The sequence below is a fragment of the Drosophila novamexicana genome, unplaced genomic scaffold (genome assembly GCF_003285875.2).
Source record: "Drosophila novamexicana strain 15010-1031.04,08,12 unplaced genomic scaffold, DnovRS2.1 tig00000108-arrow-pilon, whole genome shotgun sequence".
Taxonomy (NCBI): domain Eukaryota; kingdom Metazoa; phylum Arthropoda; class Insecta; order Diptera; family Drosophilidae; genus Drosophila; species Drosophila novamexicana.
Genome location: NW_020824772.1, coordinates 1,488,289 through 1,501,919, shown reverse-complemented (window position 1 = coordinate 1,501,919; position 13,631 = coordinate 1,488,289). Strand labels below are relative to the sequence as shown.

The 13,631-nt window shown below is 43.0% G+C and overlaps 6 protein-coding genes across 8 annotated transcripts; 5 read left to right on the top strand and 1 right to left on the bottom strand.

Moving 5' to 3' along the window:
- The first annotated feature begins 442 nt into the window (after positions 1 to 442).
- Positions 443 to 5,610, top strand: LOC115771934 (zinc finger protein 850). Of its 2 annotated transcripts, none has more exons than XM_030717834.1 (6): positions 443 to 614; positions 1,336 to 1,717; positions 1,784 to 2,555; positions 2,612 to 3,045; positions 3,105 to 3,819; positions 3,882 to 5,610. In XM_030717834.1, exons 2-6 carry the CDS (start codon positions 1,362 to 1,364, stop codon positions 5,520 to 5,522), a joined length of 3,918 nt encoding a protein of 1,305 aa, XP_030573694.1. In that variant the 5' UTR covers positions 443 to 614; positions 1,336 to 1,361; the 3' UTR covers positions 5,523 to 5,610. The 2 variants fall into 2 exon arrangements, with proteins under 2 accessions (XP_030573694.1, XP_030573695.1); XM_030717835.1 differs by having other exon boundaries at positions 443 to 1,157.
- An 861-nt stretch (positions 5,611 to 6,471) lies between these two features.
- On the top strand, positions 6,472 to 7,134 carry LOC115771900 (cystatin-like protein). Of its 2 annotated transcripts, none has more exons than XM_030717785.1 (3): positions 6,472 to 6,571; positions 6,652 to 6,790; positions 6,854 to 7,134. In XM_030717785.1, the coding sequence occupies exons 2-3, from the start codon at positions 6,654 to 6,656 to the stop codon at positions 7,047 to 7,049; spliced, it is 333 nt and encodes a 110-aa protein (XP_030573645.1). In that variant the 5' UTR covers positions 6,472 to 6,571; positions 6,652 to 6,653; the 3' UTR covers positions 7,050 to 7,134. The 2 variants fall into 2 exon arrangements, with proteins under 2 accessions (XP_030573645.1, XP_030573646.1); XM_030717786.1 differs by having other exon boundaries at positions 6,504 to 6,597.
- Positions 7,135 to 7,152: 18 nt separating this feature from the next.
- Positions 7,153 to 7,673, top strand: LOC115771899 (cystatin-like protein). The gene is made up of 2 exons (XM_030717784.1): positions 7,153 to 7,393; positions 7,456 to 7,673. Exons 1-2 carry the CDS (start codon positions 7,203 to 7,205, stop codon positions 7,661 to 7,663), a joined length of 399 nt encoding a protein of 132 aa, XP_030573644.1. The 5' UTR covers positions 7,153 to 7,202; the 3' UTR covers positions 7,664 to 7,673.
- A 186-nt stretch (positions 7,674 to 7,859) lies between these two features.
- On the top strand, positions 7,860 to 8,340 carry LOC115772104 (cystatin-like protein). Its single transcript, XM_030718069.1, has 2 exons — positions 7,860 to 8,026; positions 8,091 to 8,340. Exons 1-2 carry the CDS (start codon positions 7,896 to 7,898, stop codon positions 8,269 to 8,271), a joined length of 312 nt encoding a protein of 103 aa, XP_030573929.1. The 5' UTR covers positions 7,860 to 7,895; the 3' UTR covers positions 8,272 to 8,340.
- A 1,161-nt stretch (positions 8,341 to 9,501) lies between these two features.
- Positions 9,502 to 10,064, top strand: LOC115771803 (cystatin-like protein). The gene is made up of 2 exons (XM_030717674.1): positions 9,502 to 9,729; positions 9,789 to 10,064. The coding sequence occupies exons 1-2, from the start codon at positions 9,545 to 9,547 to the stop codon at positions 9,982 to 9,984; spliced, it is 381 nt and encodes a 126-aa protein (XP_030573534.1). The 5' UTR covers positions 9,502 to 9,544; the 3' UTR covers positions 9,985 to 10,064.
- Positions 10,065 to 13,195: 3,131 nt separating this feature from the next.
- LOC115771666 lies at positions 13,196 to 13,615 on the bottom strand. Its single transcript, XM_030717481.1, has one exon. The coding sequence runs from the start codon at positions 13,613 to 13,615 to the stop codon at positions 13,196 to 13,198; it is 420 nt and encodes a 139-aa protein (XP_030573341.1).
- Between the last annotated feature and the right edge of the window lie 16 nt (positions 13,616 to 13,631).

Genomic DNA, 13,631 nt, shown 5'->3' with positions numbered 1-13,631 from the left:
TGCCCGTTTAAATATTTACAGAACGTAACGGATAAATTTGACGCATTCATTCAGTTTAACAGCACTAAAAGATAAAGTCGTTTGCAGCACTGGTGATGTAGTTGTAATATTGAAGCAACCTGTATAATATTGCGACTGTGATTTTACTTCAGCAGAAAGGGACCGGCAACTGTAAGGTACTTTAAAATCTGTTAAGTTCAAATTTGTTGACTGTCCACCGTATTTCTCTTTAGCTTATTATCTGGTTATCAAAACAATTTACACCAAATTTTACTTTATATTTTATTTATTAATTATTTTGTACAAAATTGTGCAACTATTGTTACCAATTTTTCCATGAAAAACCTAATGCTCGATGTTAATAACAGCTCATTCAAATGTTAAGCCCTTTTCATTGTGTGAGTGTAGTCTAACAGACTTTACACGTATGCGCACACACGCCTGAAAGGCGCAGCAACAGCTGTGAGTCGAGGAGGAAAAAAAACGATGTGTGTGATTTTGCTGCGGAATTCTTTTAGTTCGTGCATATATTGAGTTTGGAAAACAATTTTTTGCATTTAAAAACAGGCGGCGTACAATTAAAGAATGACATCTGTGTAAAGTTGAAATTAAAGGTAAATGTTAGCAGCTGCGGCTATTGTTTCGCCAGTTTTTTAGTAGAAAATCAAATGAAATTAATTAAATGAGAATTTTTGGGCGTGATGTAATCGCGTGAGTGTGAGTGCCACGACTGCGCCACCTATTGTCTTATTATAGTCACATATGCATATCTTATACATGTATGTGCAAAATAGAGCTCGGGTTGCCGGTGCGGTTTGTTTATTATTGTATTTCGACTTGAGGTTATGTGCAACAGTCTGGAATATAAATAAAACACAGACTTATAATTGGAAAAAAATCTTATGAGACGACGACTTGGCCATTCAGCAACATTAAATTGGAAACGATGCGCGCGACACGTGCGTGTGAGCGGGATGCCTAGTGTGTGCTACCTGGAAGCGGGCGCCGGGTTGCCAGCGCTATTAAATGTGCAGTTCAAAAATAAAACAATATTATTTACCGGTGTACAATGAAATAAAGTTAGTAGCTAAATGTGCGCTGAAGATAATATCTTTCGGAAATTTGTGAATTACATATTAAATCTTTTGTTTTGAATGGTAAATTATACATTTTTTGTTAACTGCAATCTGTCTGGCAACGCTATTTTGCTCTCACTCTCCCACGGTCTTTTTCCCAGAGCACATGTGCTCCAGAGACAATTGTTGCTCAAGCTTGAGATCTGTTAATTATTTGTATTTGCCCGAGAAGTTTGCAATAACAACAATTCGCTTGCAGAGCAAAAGCAACGGGGCAGTTGAGTTATGAACAATCAGGACTATGGCGGCATCCAATGGATACAGCAGCACGCATCTGCGGTTGATTCCGAAACAGATATGCTGGAAAACGGCGCTGCTGACAGCGAGGTGACTGCCGCCTATTTGGTAAATGGCAATGCAACGGACGAGGATCTTGACCATATGGCGGCCGAGAATCTTATCTTCATGGCGCGCGATGGTCAGCTAAGCGAAATCATAGCCGCCAACGAAGCCGGCGGCGGAACTGTATTAATCACGGACAGCGGCACCGTTGCCTATGCCGAGTCATTTGATGATGATGCACAGGTGGTCACCGAAGAGATCATTACCGATGATTGGGTGCAGCATCAGGGTGCCGAGCGGTAAGTACTTGTTGATTATTACCTGTATTACGGCGTTTCTATAATACGTTCGTTTTATTTTTGCAGCGTGGAAATCGCCGCGGAGCAAATTGCGGGCAACAATAGCTCGCAGGAGCTGCTGGACATGGAGCAGGATGAATATACGGCGCTGCGCCCCTATCCCTGCGACTTTTGTAGCCGACGCTTTCGCAAAAAGGGCAGCCTCAATACTCACATGCTGGCGCACCAAAACGATCGTCCACATCTGTGTAAATTGTGCGGCGCACGTTTTTCAAGGCGTGCCGAGCTCATCAGTCACTTCAAGGCGCATGCCGAGGCACAGGTTGCGGCAGATGAGGCGGCTGCAATTAAATTTGAGCCGCAGCAGCAGCAACGCCAAGCGGATGATCATTATTACGAACAGGATTGGCCTTTGTACCAGGAACAGGAAGAGGATCAGGTGCAAGACCAGATGCAGCAAATGGAGCAGGAGCAGCTGGTGGAGCCGCAGGCCAGCTATGCAGCGGTTAGCGCTGTGTCCGCACCAACTGCCACGCGCGGCCGCATCAGCCGCCTCAAACCCAAAGAAGAGAGCACGCAGTACATTGTGATTGCCGAGAAGCAGACAACAGACAACGATTTGCGCCAGTACATGGATTGCGAGGAGCTGCCGCTGCAGCCGCCGCTAACTGGCAGCACGTCAATCGATGCATCGCATTCGACAGAGTGTCCAGACGGATCCGGCGCCGATGCGGCGCAGACACTACGCTTTCCGGTGTTGGACGAGAGCAAGCCCTTTGTGTGCCAGCAGTGTGGACTCGCATTTGCGCGCGAAAAAGCGCTCGTCTCGCATATCAAGGTGAGCTTGGGTGAATATTCAACTGACATCCATATGTAACTGTCTGTCTGTCCCAGAATCATCGCGTGGACTCGCCCTTCGAATGCAATCAGTGTCAGGAGATGTTCTGGGATAATTACAGCCTGCAGGAACATCAGAAGACACATCAGTTCGAGGAGAGCAACTCGGAATATGATCCGGCTTCGGCGGGCGAAGATAGCGCCAGCGAATCGGAGCCGGATCAGCTTTACGGTGACTTCTACTGCAGCGAGTGCGGCATTTCCTTTCACAGACAGGACCTGCTGCGTCGTCATGCCAAGCAACAGCACAAGCTGACACCAGACATGGATGGCGGCGACGGCGGCGGCGAAGGTGACGGCGGTGGCGGCGATGCTGATGCCGAAAATGCTAAAGACGCCGCGCACTGTTGTCACACATGCGGCAAATCGTTTCCCAGCGCACTGGAGCTGCTCGCCCATGCCGAAGTTCATGCACGCTTCCCGCCATTCAAGTGAGTTGGGCAAACGCGTGCAACTAGTTCCAATTTATGATTGCTTCCGAAATTTGCAGATGCGTCCTGTGCGGTGTTAGCTTTTACGAGGAGCAGGCTATCAAGCGGCATTTGCACACGCGCCATCCGCACGAGCTGAAGCCCAACTCGTGCGTGCTGTGCGGCAAAGAGTGTCGCGATCGCAAGGCACTGATCAAGCACGCCTGGGATCACTCACGCGAGAAGTGCCACTCGTGCTCCAAGTGCGGCAAGAACTTTCACAACAAGGCGCGCCTGAAGCGACACATGGCCTCGCATCGCGACAAGTCGGTGGTTTGCGAGGTGTGCCACGAGGAGTTTCCCGATGGACGCACGCTTTCCAATCATCGCCATTCACATAGCACCACATCGCCGGGCAAGCTGTTTCCCTGCCACGAGTGTGGTAAGACCTTTGGCTCGCGCAGCTCACAGCAGATACATGTCCGCATCCACACAGGCGAACGGCCATATGGCTGTCGCTACTGTTGGAAGGCGTTTGCCGATGGCGGTACGCTGCGCAAGCACGAACGCATTCACACGGGCGAGAAGCCCTATGCCTGTTCCGTGTGTCCGCGTGCCTTCAATCAGCGCGTTGTGCTGCGCGAGCACATACGCTCCCATCACTCGGGTCTAGATGCTGTACGTGGCACCTATCATTGCACCGTCTGCTCGGCCGATTTGTCCTCATCCAATGAGCTTATACAGCATCTCATCCAGCACAGCGACACGAACACCGCCAAACAGCGACAGCCAATTGTGAGTAGCATTCGATAGCCGGAGTGCTCTATAAAATTGAGTGGAATTTATTGTTTTTTCAGACTGGTCCGCGCAAGTATAAGCGACGCAGGAAACTCCAGCCACACGAGATTGCCCACATGCGTGCGGGGAACAAGGATGGCGAGGAGTATGCCAGCGATATGGAACTATGTGACTTTGATGTTGAGAACGTGGATGATCTCCTGGACAGGACGGAGCCACTGCCAACCAAAAAGGAGAAGCGCAAGCGAGCAGCTGCAAATCAAGCTAAGGCCGTGACCAATGGCGCCGCACACAATAGTTCCAGTTCTGCCAAATCCGCCAATAGCAGCTCGGAACGTCTGTGGGATGAGAAATTCTTGCCGGCAAACTGCAATGGCAATGTTGGCAACGCAGATGATGCCTACAAAAGCTTCTTTCAAATTGATTCGCTGGTGGTGGTAAATGATACCACTCTGCCGCCTGTAAGCTCATCCAGCAGCACACCAAGCGCCTCCAAGTCGCGACGCGGCGGCAAGCAGCCACCGACGCAAACGCAGGCCGAGAGTAGTGACAAGTCTGTAGGTGGAGCCGGAACCACATCATCAGCAACAACGACAACAACAACAGCAGCAGCAGCTGCAGCTGGTGAGGAGTCTGGCAAATCCAGCGTCGCCAACAGTCGCAGCAGCAGAAAGAAGTCTGGCAAGGCGGCCAAGAATTCAGGCACAGCAGCTGCCACATCAAGCAGTTCACGTCCCCGCATGATACACACAGAAAAGGCACGTGTGCCGCCAGAGAATGCCAGCAAAAAGTCGCGTGGGCGCAGCTACATAACGCGCACCAGCACCAGCGAGAGCAGCCAGCTGGGCCTGGTCAAGTCGAGCGGCGTGGCCAGTTCACGGATTGTCGATGATTACGAAATTATATCACCTGCCACACAGCCGCCGAATCAGATCAGCTCCAGTCCGCTGCACATCAAGCAGGAGCAGGAGCAGCAACAGCAGCGCGTCCAGCTCATGTACGATGACACCCATTTGCTGATCCATGCGGCCATGTTGCGCGATAAGCCCTACGACAAGTTCAATCCGAGCATTGTCAATGATCTGGAGGAGATATTACGCAGTCCGCTCAAGCATGATCGGAATACGCGCCTGCGTTTCACCAGCGAATCGTCGACAACGCCACAGTTTCTGCCCGAGGAGGAGCAGAACCTCATTAAAATTGAGCCCACGTCGCCGGATCTGCGCGAAATGGTGGAGAGCCAGCAACGTGTAACTGCCACAGGACACACAGCCACGCCCACATCATCATCCTCATCGTCGGCGCGCACATCGCGTCATCTGCGACAGATCACTGCCAACTCGGCCACCCGCTCGGCAGCCAAGCGGCACATGGACAAAATCTCTTCGGAGTTCAGTGCCAAGAAATCGACAACATCATCGCCCGTTGCAGTCAGTAAGCCAGCCGCCAGTTCGTACCTCAGCTATGGCGTGGACTCGTACAATGTGAATGTGGTGGCCAGTGCCAACTCTTCGGATGTCAGTTCCGGTTTCTTTTCTATCTCCGAGGTGGTATCCGCTGCACATGCCGCCGATGCAGCGGCCAAGGCAGCAGCGGCCAGCAAAACGGAGCGTCGGACGCGCTGCTTTGAGTGTGAAATGTGTTCATCCATATTTCCGGATCGCGCCCAGCTGCTGGAGCACATGCATATACACATCTGAGGGGCCTGAAAACATGGAGAGGGATTTGTTATTGGAACTGTTTTGTAACGCTTGTTAGTTCCAAAAAAAAAAAAAAAAAAAAAAAAAATAGAAGATAAAACTAAAGGAAAACTAAAACTTAAAAGAAAAAGAAAACAAATGTGGAACTACTTTGTAAGATTTGCTTAAGTTTCTCGCACGATGTATTGGAAGGGTGATTAGGAGGTTGGACAGGAGGAGGAGGAGGAGGAGGGGGGGGGTGTAAATGTATTTTTTGAAAATATTTACCAAACAAGAATTTCAATTGCAAATTGAATAAATGTTACGCGGGATAAGTAGCATATAAATATATAATATATGCACATATAACTACGGTACTATATAAACAACGACAGATCGTTAATTAATGCGTTATTTAAATTGAATATAGAGCTTAGCTTTAAGGCTTTTTAAATTTGTACCTCAATTTTGTTTTGAAGAATTCGTATGCTGAAGTAAATAAATCCAACTTGGTTTTTTCTTTTCATTCAACAAGTTAATTACCTAAACGAATGTTAACTGGCATTTCAGAAATGTTCTCGCTGATAAACTTACATGTAAAAAAAAATCGCCTGTGTACCATAAATAGCAATCAATAGCTCATTTGTGAAATAACCTTTTTTGAGAAAACGATCTATAAAGGTCGGATATCAGGTAGTTACAGTCGTTATCGTTGTTTGTGAAACAAAACATGTTCGAGTTTGTTTCTCGCCGATTTCCATCAAGTGACAGTGGCCACTGTTTGTTTTTGATTTTATCGTCATGTTTATGAGTCAGTTCTTATATACCGACTAGCCTCTCTCAGAGTGAGACAGAGAGAGAGAGAGAGAGAGAGAGAGTGTGTGCCAATTTCCGCGCTCTCTTTGTGTTTTCACCCATACAAAGCAAGTCCAATGCCCACCCTGAACTATACGAGCTCTTCCAGTGCTCAGTCATCGTCGAGTTTTCAAACAAAGCGATATTCAGGAATACACGTTTTTATTTCTTTCTTTCGACGCGAAGTTCTCGTCTCGCTGCGCTACTCAGTTCAGGTATTCCGAAGGGCTTTCATATATAAGTATTTATATTTCTTGGTGCTTATCAATGCAGTTCATTTATAAATATTCCACAGACATGGCTGAACACAACGATGCACCGCTTTGTGGTGGCGTATCGGCGGAGCTGCAAGGCGCTGATTTGGAGCAGGCCGTGGAGCTATTGAATAGCTCGCTGGCCAAAGTGGCTGCCACTGGCGATAAGCCCAGTTTCAAGTGAGTTCTCAAGCATTCAAGTACTGAATACTCTGTAAAAGTAATCGACATTTATTTGCATAGGGTTGTTAAGGTCAAATCGGTGACATCCCAAGTGGTTGCCGGCAGACTTTATCATTACAAGCTGCAGCTGGCCCAGGGCGATGACATTAAGGAGAGCTATGTTAAGATCTGGACGCAGCCCTGGCTGCCGGAGAATAGCATCAATATAACCATCAAGTGCGAGGGCGATGACAACGTGATTGAAAGCACCTTTTAAAATTTTAACCAACTGCTGCATGTTAAATACACATTAAGATTTAATATCGTTTTTAATTATTTGTATTCAAATAAAAAAATAATCCCATAAGTACGCCCCTCTGTCTATAAATAGGCACTACGGCTTGCAGGCAATGTCAGTTTCTATACAAAAATGAATTGTGATCAGCTTTTGTATCTGATGTCCGCCCTGGCATTGGCCTCCGGCGCGGCCATGGTCTCCGAAATGTATCCAATAATGGGCCTGGAAGAGCAGACCGGAGAACTGCTGACTATAGCTATCCAATTTTTGGACGAACAACTCGACAAATTGGCCAACATAAGTGCTGGTGCAGTTAGCTACAAGTGAATCCAACTCCATCGACAGCTTCATTTCCATGTTTTACCCAATGTTTCGCACTCTTCAGAGCCCTCCATCTGACCAGCGTGCGGAGCCAGGGAGTTGCGGCTAAGAAATTAACCTACGAAACGCAACTGACAACTGGCTTTGTGACCGAGAAGTGCGATGTGAGAATCTGGCATCAATTCTGGCTGACAGACAACACGGACATCAAAATCAGCTGCGAAGATGCCGAAAGTCAGGAGTACTTGTTACACACAAATATCAGTTTTTGAATACGCCTTTGTTACCAAATTATGTGCATGTACAAAATACATTAGATATTGTTCTCAGCTATCCGTAGAATCTCTTAATAAGCTGGACTTATTATGGTAAATTACAAGCTAGCTTCCCATGTGTAGTGCGATCTATAAAAGCTGGTTCGACTAACTAGCCAAAATTAGTTCGTGTTTAATTATGAACTATATTAATTACTTGGTTCTATTATTTCTGGCCTGCTCGGCAGCCATGAAAGCTGATAACAATACTCCGTTCGAGGGCATGGACGAGGAAATGGAGGACATGCTGCGAGAGGAAGCTATTGAACTGTTGAAGGAAAGCCTCTCTATAATATCCCAAGAGCATGCCGCTAGCTATGAGTAACATAACTTATTTATATATATCCAATATATATATATTCAAAAGAAATAATTCAATTTTCAGTCTCGCCAAAGTGATTTCCGTCAAGAAACAATATGTTTCGGGCGCCGTCACAATCTTTATCGGGCAGCTGACCGACGGTAAAACTAATAAACAGTGCGTTATCACCACCTGGGAGGGTTATCCCAACAATATTAAAATCAAATGCGAAGGCGACGATGCCGAACTCAGCTTCACTCTTTGAAATAACCCCGTGCACAATCTCGGCTAATAATTACATTATTTCAAATAAATGTTTAGCACAGATCATAGAGATCTTTATCCCTCGCTCTGTTTTTCCATATTTTATTTTAAGTAATATTTAAAGAAAAAAAAACACATAAATAAAACTCTAATTTTCTTTACAAATGAATATTATCTCTATATGTAAAAGATTATTATCTCCAAGAGTTGAAAAGTTGTGTTTCATACTTTTCGGAAAATCCATTCCTGCTTGGTTGGAATTTTGTTTGAGTATTTTGTGGGCGAAGTTTCTGATGTAAAATCATTTGCAAAGATCTGCAAGAGAAGTATTTAACCTTTTTCGATAAACAAGCTAAGGTAAAACATGCGGATTAAAGATGTCGATCGGCTTCAAAACCTTCAAATCCTACATAATAACTTATTGAATGCGTGTTTCAGCGCTTTTGGAATTCCCACGCGCAACTGTGGAAATTTGGCGGAAAGTTAGTAACTTTTTTAATAGTTATTGAAATAGTTCTATTTACAAATTGAAATACGGGCAAGGCCGGGCAATACCCTCTATATGTATTTATATAAGCATTACAACTCAATCCGAAATTTTATTCTGGTGCTCTGTTTCTTTCATTCTTCGTTGATTAAAATTCAAGAGTGATTATTAAATAAAATTTATGGTAAAAAAATATGTCAAAGATTAAAAATCCCGACTTACGAATACGCTGATAACTCAGGAGAATTGTGAAGCTCTCTGTGAAGCTGCTGAGTTAAATGAGAATATCTGGAAACACAGAAGAGCTATATAATTTATTTTTACGAATTTGATCAAACTTTGCAGAAAGAAAGAAAAATAGTGAAACTAGCAAATGCCGAGCTTAGGCAAGATATTTTTAAACTTAACTTTTCAGCAATCATTCCTATGTTATGTATACTTATTGCTATAGTAATATTATCATACTAAGAGACTAGTTAGCAGATCGAGATGGAGAATATATATACATACATTATGTGCGTTACACATTTCATGACGAACAATGTAAATTTGTTTCTTTCTCAAATGAATGATAACACGCTTGTATGTGTACACATATATGGATCTATATATAAACCTCGTGTCATAGTATTCGTCACAAAATGCTCACAACAAACGCTCTCTCGTGAAACCGCGCTCAGAGCGTCAGGTGTATAAAAGGGCCGACTCTGCCGCAGAGAATTTAGTTGATGCGCAGCTTTTGGTCAAACAACAGTTCTAAAAAAAAGCAGTTAAGATAGAAGACAAAATGTTCGGCTCGAAATTGATTTATCTGACAATCTTGGCACTCGTGTGTGTGCTGGTGGCCAGCGATGAGTCGATCCCAATTGTTGGCGGTCACAAGGAGCTGAGCGGCGAGGAGCTGGAGAAGGCTGTTGCCAATCTGCACGCAACTCTGGCCAAATTGTCGACTGGCGATGGACCCAACTATGCGTAAGTCTCGAACCTTTTCCAATGATCTTAATCATATTATTTGTTTGTTTTTGCTTTAGGGCCACAAAAGTGCTGAAGGTGACAACCCAAGTTGTTGCCGGCACTCTGGATACCTACACCGTGGAGCTGACCAGCGATAATGTGGCCAAGCAGTGCACTGTGAAGATCTGGTCCCAGCCCTGGCTCAAGGAGAACGGCACCAATGTGAAAATTGAGTGCCAGGGCGACGATGCCAAGGTGGATCGCACCTGGTAAACTGGCTGATCCAATCTGCTCGGCTCTATTCTAAACAGCATTTGAATAAAATTGAACAGCTCTTTGAGCATGAGAAACCAGTTTCTTTTCGCATTTAATAGCCGGCAATGAATATTTATTCGAGTGCTCTCTCACATCTTGTTATATACAACACATTTCGTAAATTGTTTAAATTAACAGATGCAAAATAGCAAAAAATACGGGCTAGAATTGCAGGTCGGAGATTGAATGCCCTTCTAGACTTGGAATTGCTTCTATACATCAGCTTTTTCCTGTTCGCGAAGTAGTAATTTAGTAGTATAGCAGTCAGATCTGATACGAGATATGTTGGGAAAGTAATAACGCTCGTCTTTGCTAAGCATGGTCAAATATATCTTGAAGGAAAGTCTCTCAATCGATTGTCTCCACCGATGTTTATTCCTTACTGATCCGAGGCTGATGTTTACTTCCAAAAACGATATAATTAATGGATCCGATCAGGCATGCAATTAATAGAAAGAAACTAAGCTGAATTTTATAAAGAAACGGAGGGGGAAACAGATATAAGGGCAGACGGTTATGGCTAATTCGAGTCGGCTGATACTGGATATATAAGTAGAGCTTAGTTATAATATATAATATTATATTAATTAATTACTATACATAATATAATATTCAAATTCTCACAGACATGGTGGTCTTGTCTAAAAACAAAATCTATACACTAGCTTTGTTTATTTTAGATCAGGTTTATTCTTCTAATTGAACTCTCAGTTATTTATCGATCGTCTTTAATATGGGTTTATTTTTGCTTTCTTTAATGTTGTCAACCAGACGTTCTCTTCGCCGCTAACAAACTATTTTATTGTGTTTTGAATTTTAGTTTAAATAAACATTTAAATGTTATGCTCTCAGTTTGAGTGCATAAATTATAAGAAATATTTGGAAATATAAACATAATATATATAAATAAATTGTATAGGCAGTTCGTATGTATGAACATGCCGATCTTTAAACCTATAAGAGCTGGAGGATTGCAATTTTGAACTTGGTGCCTCTACGAGTTTTTTCGAGAATCGATAACTTGGCCCGTTTTCAAGCAATCGATAAAAATCAATATCGAGCAAATCTTGTAGGTTCTAGAGTAGTGTTTATAGACCAATATCGTTCATTAATTAATTCAGAAAGAATTAGGTACTTGTATTAACAATTTTTTGGCTTATCAGGATATTTTGCCCAAATGCGGGATTTTTAAGTTTTACTATACCCCCTACATGTATGCAAATTCTTATCAACATCGGACCGCTATATCATATAGTACGAGTTTTACCATTCTTACATAACTGCAAAAAGGAAATGCCTACAAGGGTATTCAATCATCGGCGTGCCGAACATATCCTAACTCTCTCGTTTTATTTATTTAAAAACCTTGATCATTTTAACCCAATTTATTTATTAATTTATCTATCATACGTGGCGACTAAAATTTTTGGAATATTATATATATTTTTTATTTATAAAACCCAATCTTAAGCCCTAAGGTTGGCTGGCAAAAAGATACATGTTACATGTTCTATATAAATGCATTAATTTAGGCTTCCTTTTAGTTGTTTTGCTGCCCTTAAAAACGTCCTTTATCCGTGTTTGCAACAATCTTAATTGTTTGGAATTTTTTATATGTTTTTATATTTAGCAGCTATAAAGTACACGTTTTTTTGTTTAAGCTTCAAGTCTGTGATAAATCAGTGTTTTTTATTGTTTTTTTATTATTTTCTGACAATGTTTTTAGCGATTCCCACTCAACAGGTTCTCAGCATACACGTTCCAGCTGTTGAGCTTATGTAATCGTGCTTTATTCTTCGGGAAAGTCTAAATTAATAATTTCAAACTTTATATTATTAAGAAATTATAACGCAAATTTTTGTTTTTTTTTCTTAAGAATTTTATACTAATTAAACAAATACTCGTATTAACAAATACATATTAGATATTTGCCCTTGTTAGAAATCTCCAGCTGCGGCTTGGTTTCGTTTCAATCAGCACAAAGTTCGAAATTAAGCCAAATCAAAAAAAAAAATAAAAAACAAAATAATTGATCTTAAAATAAGCCTTTTAATCTTTAAGCAACATTACTTAAACTAGATGTCTAAATTGGCAAACATCTTGTGATTATATTAAATGACTAAATCGTCGTGCATGTTGGAGCGCACCTCTATCTCTCTCTCGTTCTCTCTATCTCCCTCTCTCTCTCTCCCTTTCTCTCTCTCTCACACGCGCATTTGGAGATCGCCTTCGCTGTTGCAGATATAAAAGTCGCCGCAGCGAAGAGTCTGAGATTCTGTCTGACATTGGGCTTTCTCTCGGGCAAAAGAAATTTTGTAAAAAGTGCACTCAATGAAAGTGGTTTTCATTTGCGGCTTGGCCTTGCATTTGTTTTGCCCAAACTATATGCCGTAAGTGAGCCTTGACTTGCTCCGTTTCCCGCTCCCCTCCTATTGTATCTTTCCTCATTCGAGCTGTGGCCCCCTTCGATCCATGTGATCGGAATCTGTTCTTTTATATCCATTGAAATGATTTATTTATTCACTTATTTATTACGTTATTATTGTTCGACAAAATAAATAGAATAGCAAAATTAAAAACTAAAAGCCTAAGCAGAATAAGGGAGAATTTTTTGAATATCATCTCTCACACGATGGAGCTATTTTATTCTTGAGTAACTTTAATACTTTAGAATGTAAATAAGTTAAAAAAGAAGCAGAAAAAAAGGTGAGAAGATAGTAAAGAACTTTGAAATAGGCTATAGAATGTAAAGTTGATAAGGGTATAGAGATAGTGAACCCACCGACCCGTTGGGGGAAATTTGTTGCCAGTCCGGCAAACTTCGCCCCTACTCATAGCTCATAACGATTTCACGGAAACGCAGAAAATTATCGACGCGTTTGTACAGATAGATACACTTGCAGATAGACTAAGTCGGCTTTACTGTCTGTAGCATACATATGAACACAAACATACCCATTAACAATGGATACAGGGTATAAAAAAATAACCTAGCGAATAAGGTAGACTCCTAGTGAGAATTGTAAGGTCTACGATCATGAATTGAAACTGAAACTATTTAGAGCGACAGTTGAACTAAGATACTTAATGTTCTCCACACCAAAACAAAATGAGACATATGCATGATAAACAATTTATTAAAGTTAATAAAAGAACAGATACGGATTGATTAACCGAACAGCTTGTTAAAGCTGGGCTTCAGATTGGTTTGGCTTGCATTCAGGCTCTTGATCTTGTTAAGCAGCACCTTCCTCTGATGGGCCGAGTGTCGCCTGCAATGCTGCAGTCTGCGCTGCAGGACCCTTATGCGACGCAGCAGACGCCTCCGGGCAGCATTGCCACTGCTGCTCGCGGTGGTGGTGGCTCCAGAGCTAGCTGTCGTTGTGGTTGCGGTGGCCGAGCTGGCGGTTGTGGTGTCCGTACTCGCAACTGTGGTGGCCGTACTCGCAACTGTGGTGGCCGTACTCGCAACTGTGGTGGTGTCGGAGGCTGTTGTTGCCGGAGCTGTCGTAGATGATTGTCCGTCGCTGCGCTTCACCAGGCAAATGGCCAGAATGGCACAGCACAAGATAACCGTTTGGATCCTCATCTCAATTCAAATGGTT

Coding starts and splice junctions, on each gene's coding strand:
- LOC115771803 (XM_030717674.1), top strand. CDS start 9,545: ATGTTCGGCTCGAAATTGATTTATCTGACAATCTTGGCACTCGTGTGT. Junction 9,730..9,788: donor GGCGATGGACCCAACTATGC/GTAAGTCTCGAA, acceptor TTTTTGCTTTAG/GGCCACAAAAGTGCTGAAGG.
- LOC115771666 (XM_030717481.1), bottom strand. CDS start 13,615: ATGAGGATCCAAACGGTTATCTTGTGCTGTGCCATTCTGGCCATTTGC.
- LOC115771900 (XM_030717785.1), top strand. CDS start 6,654: ATGGCTGAACACAACGATGCACCGCTTTGTGGTGGCGTATCGGCGGAG. Junction 6,791..6,853: donor GGCGATAAGCCCAGTTTCAA/GTGAGTTCTCAA, acceptor TTATTTGCATAG/GGTTGTTAAGGTCAAATCGG.
- LOC115772104 (XM_030718069.1), top strand. CDS start 7,896: ATGAAAGCTGATAACAATACTCCGTTCGAGGGCATGGACGAGGAAATG. Junction 8,027..8,090: donor GAGCATGCCGCTAGCTATGA/GTAACATAACTT, acceptor TTCAATTTTCAG/TCTCGCCAAAGTGATTTCCG.
- LOC115771934 (XM_030717834.1), top strand. CDS start 1,362: ATGAACAATCAGGACTATGGCGGCATCCAATGGATACAGCAGCACGCA. Junction 3,046..3,104: donor GCACGCTTCCCGCCATTCAA/GTGAGTTGGGCA, acceptor CGAAATTTGCAG/ATGCGTCCTGTGCGGTGTTA. Junction 3,820..3,881: donor CCAAACAGCGACAGCCAATT/GTGAGTAGCATT, acceptor TTGTTTTTTCAG/ACTGGTCCGCGCAAGTATAA.
- LOC115771899 (XM_030717784.1), top strand. CDS start 7,203: ATGAATTGTGATCAGCTTTTGTATCTGATGTCCGCCCTGGCATTGGCC. Junction 7,394..7,455: donor GCTGGTGCAGTTAGCTACAA/GTGAATCCAACT, acceptor CGCACTCTTCAG/AGCCCTCCATCTGACCAGCG.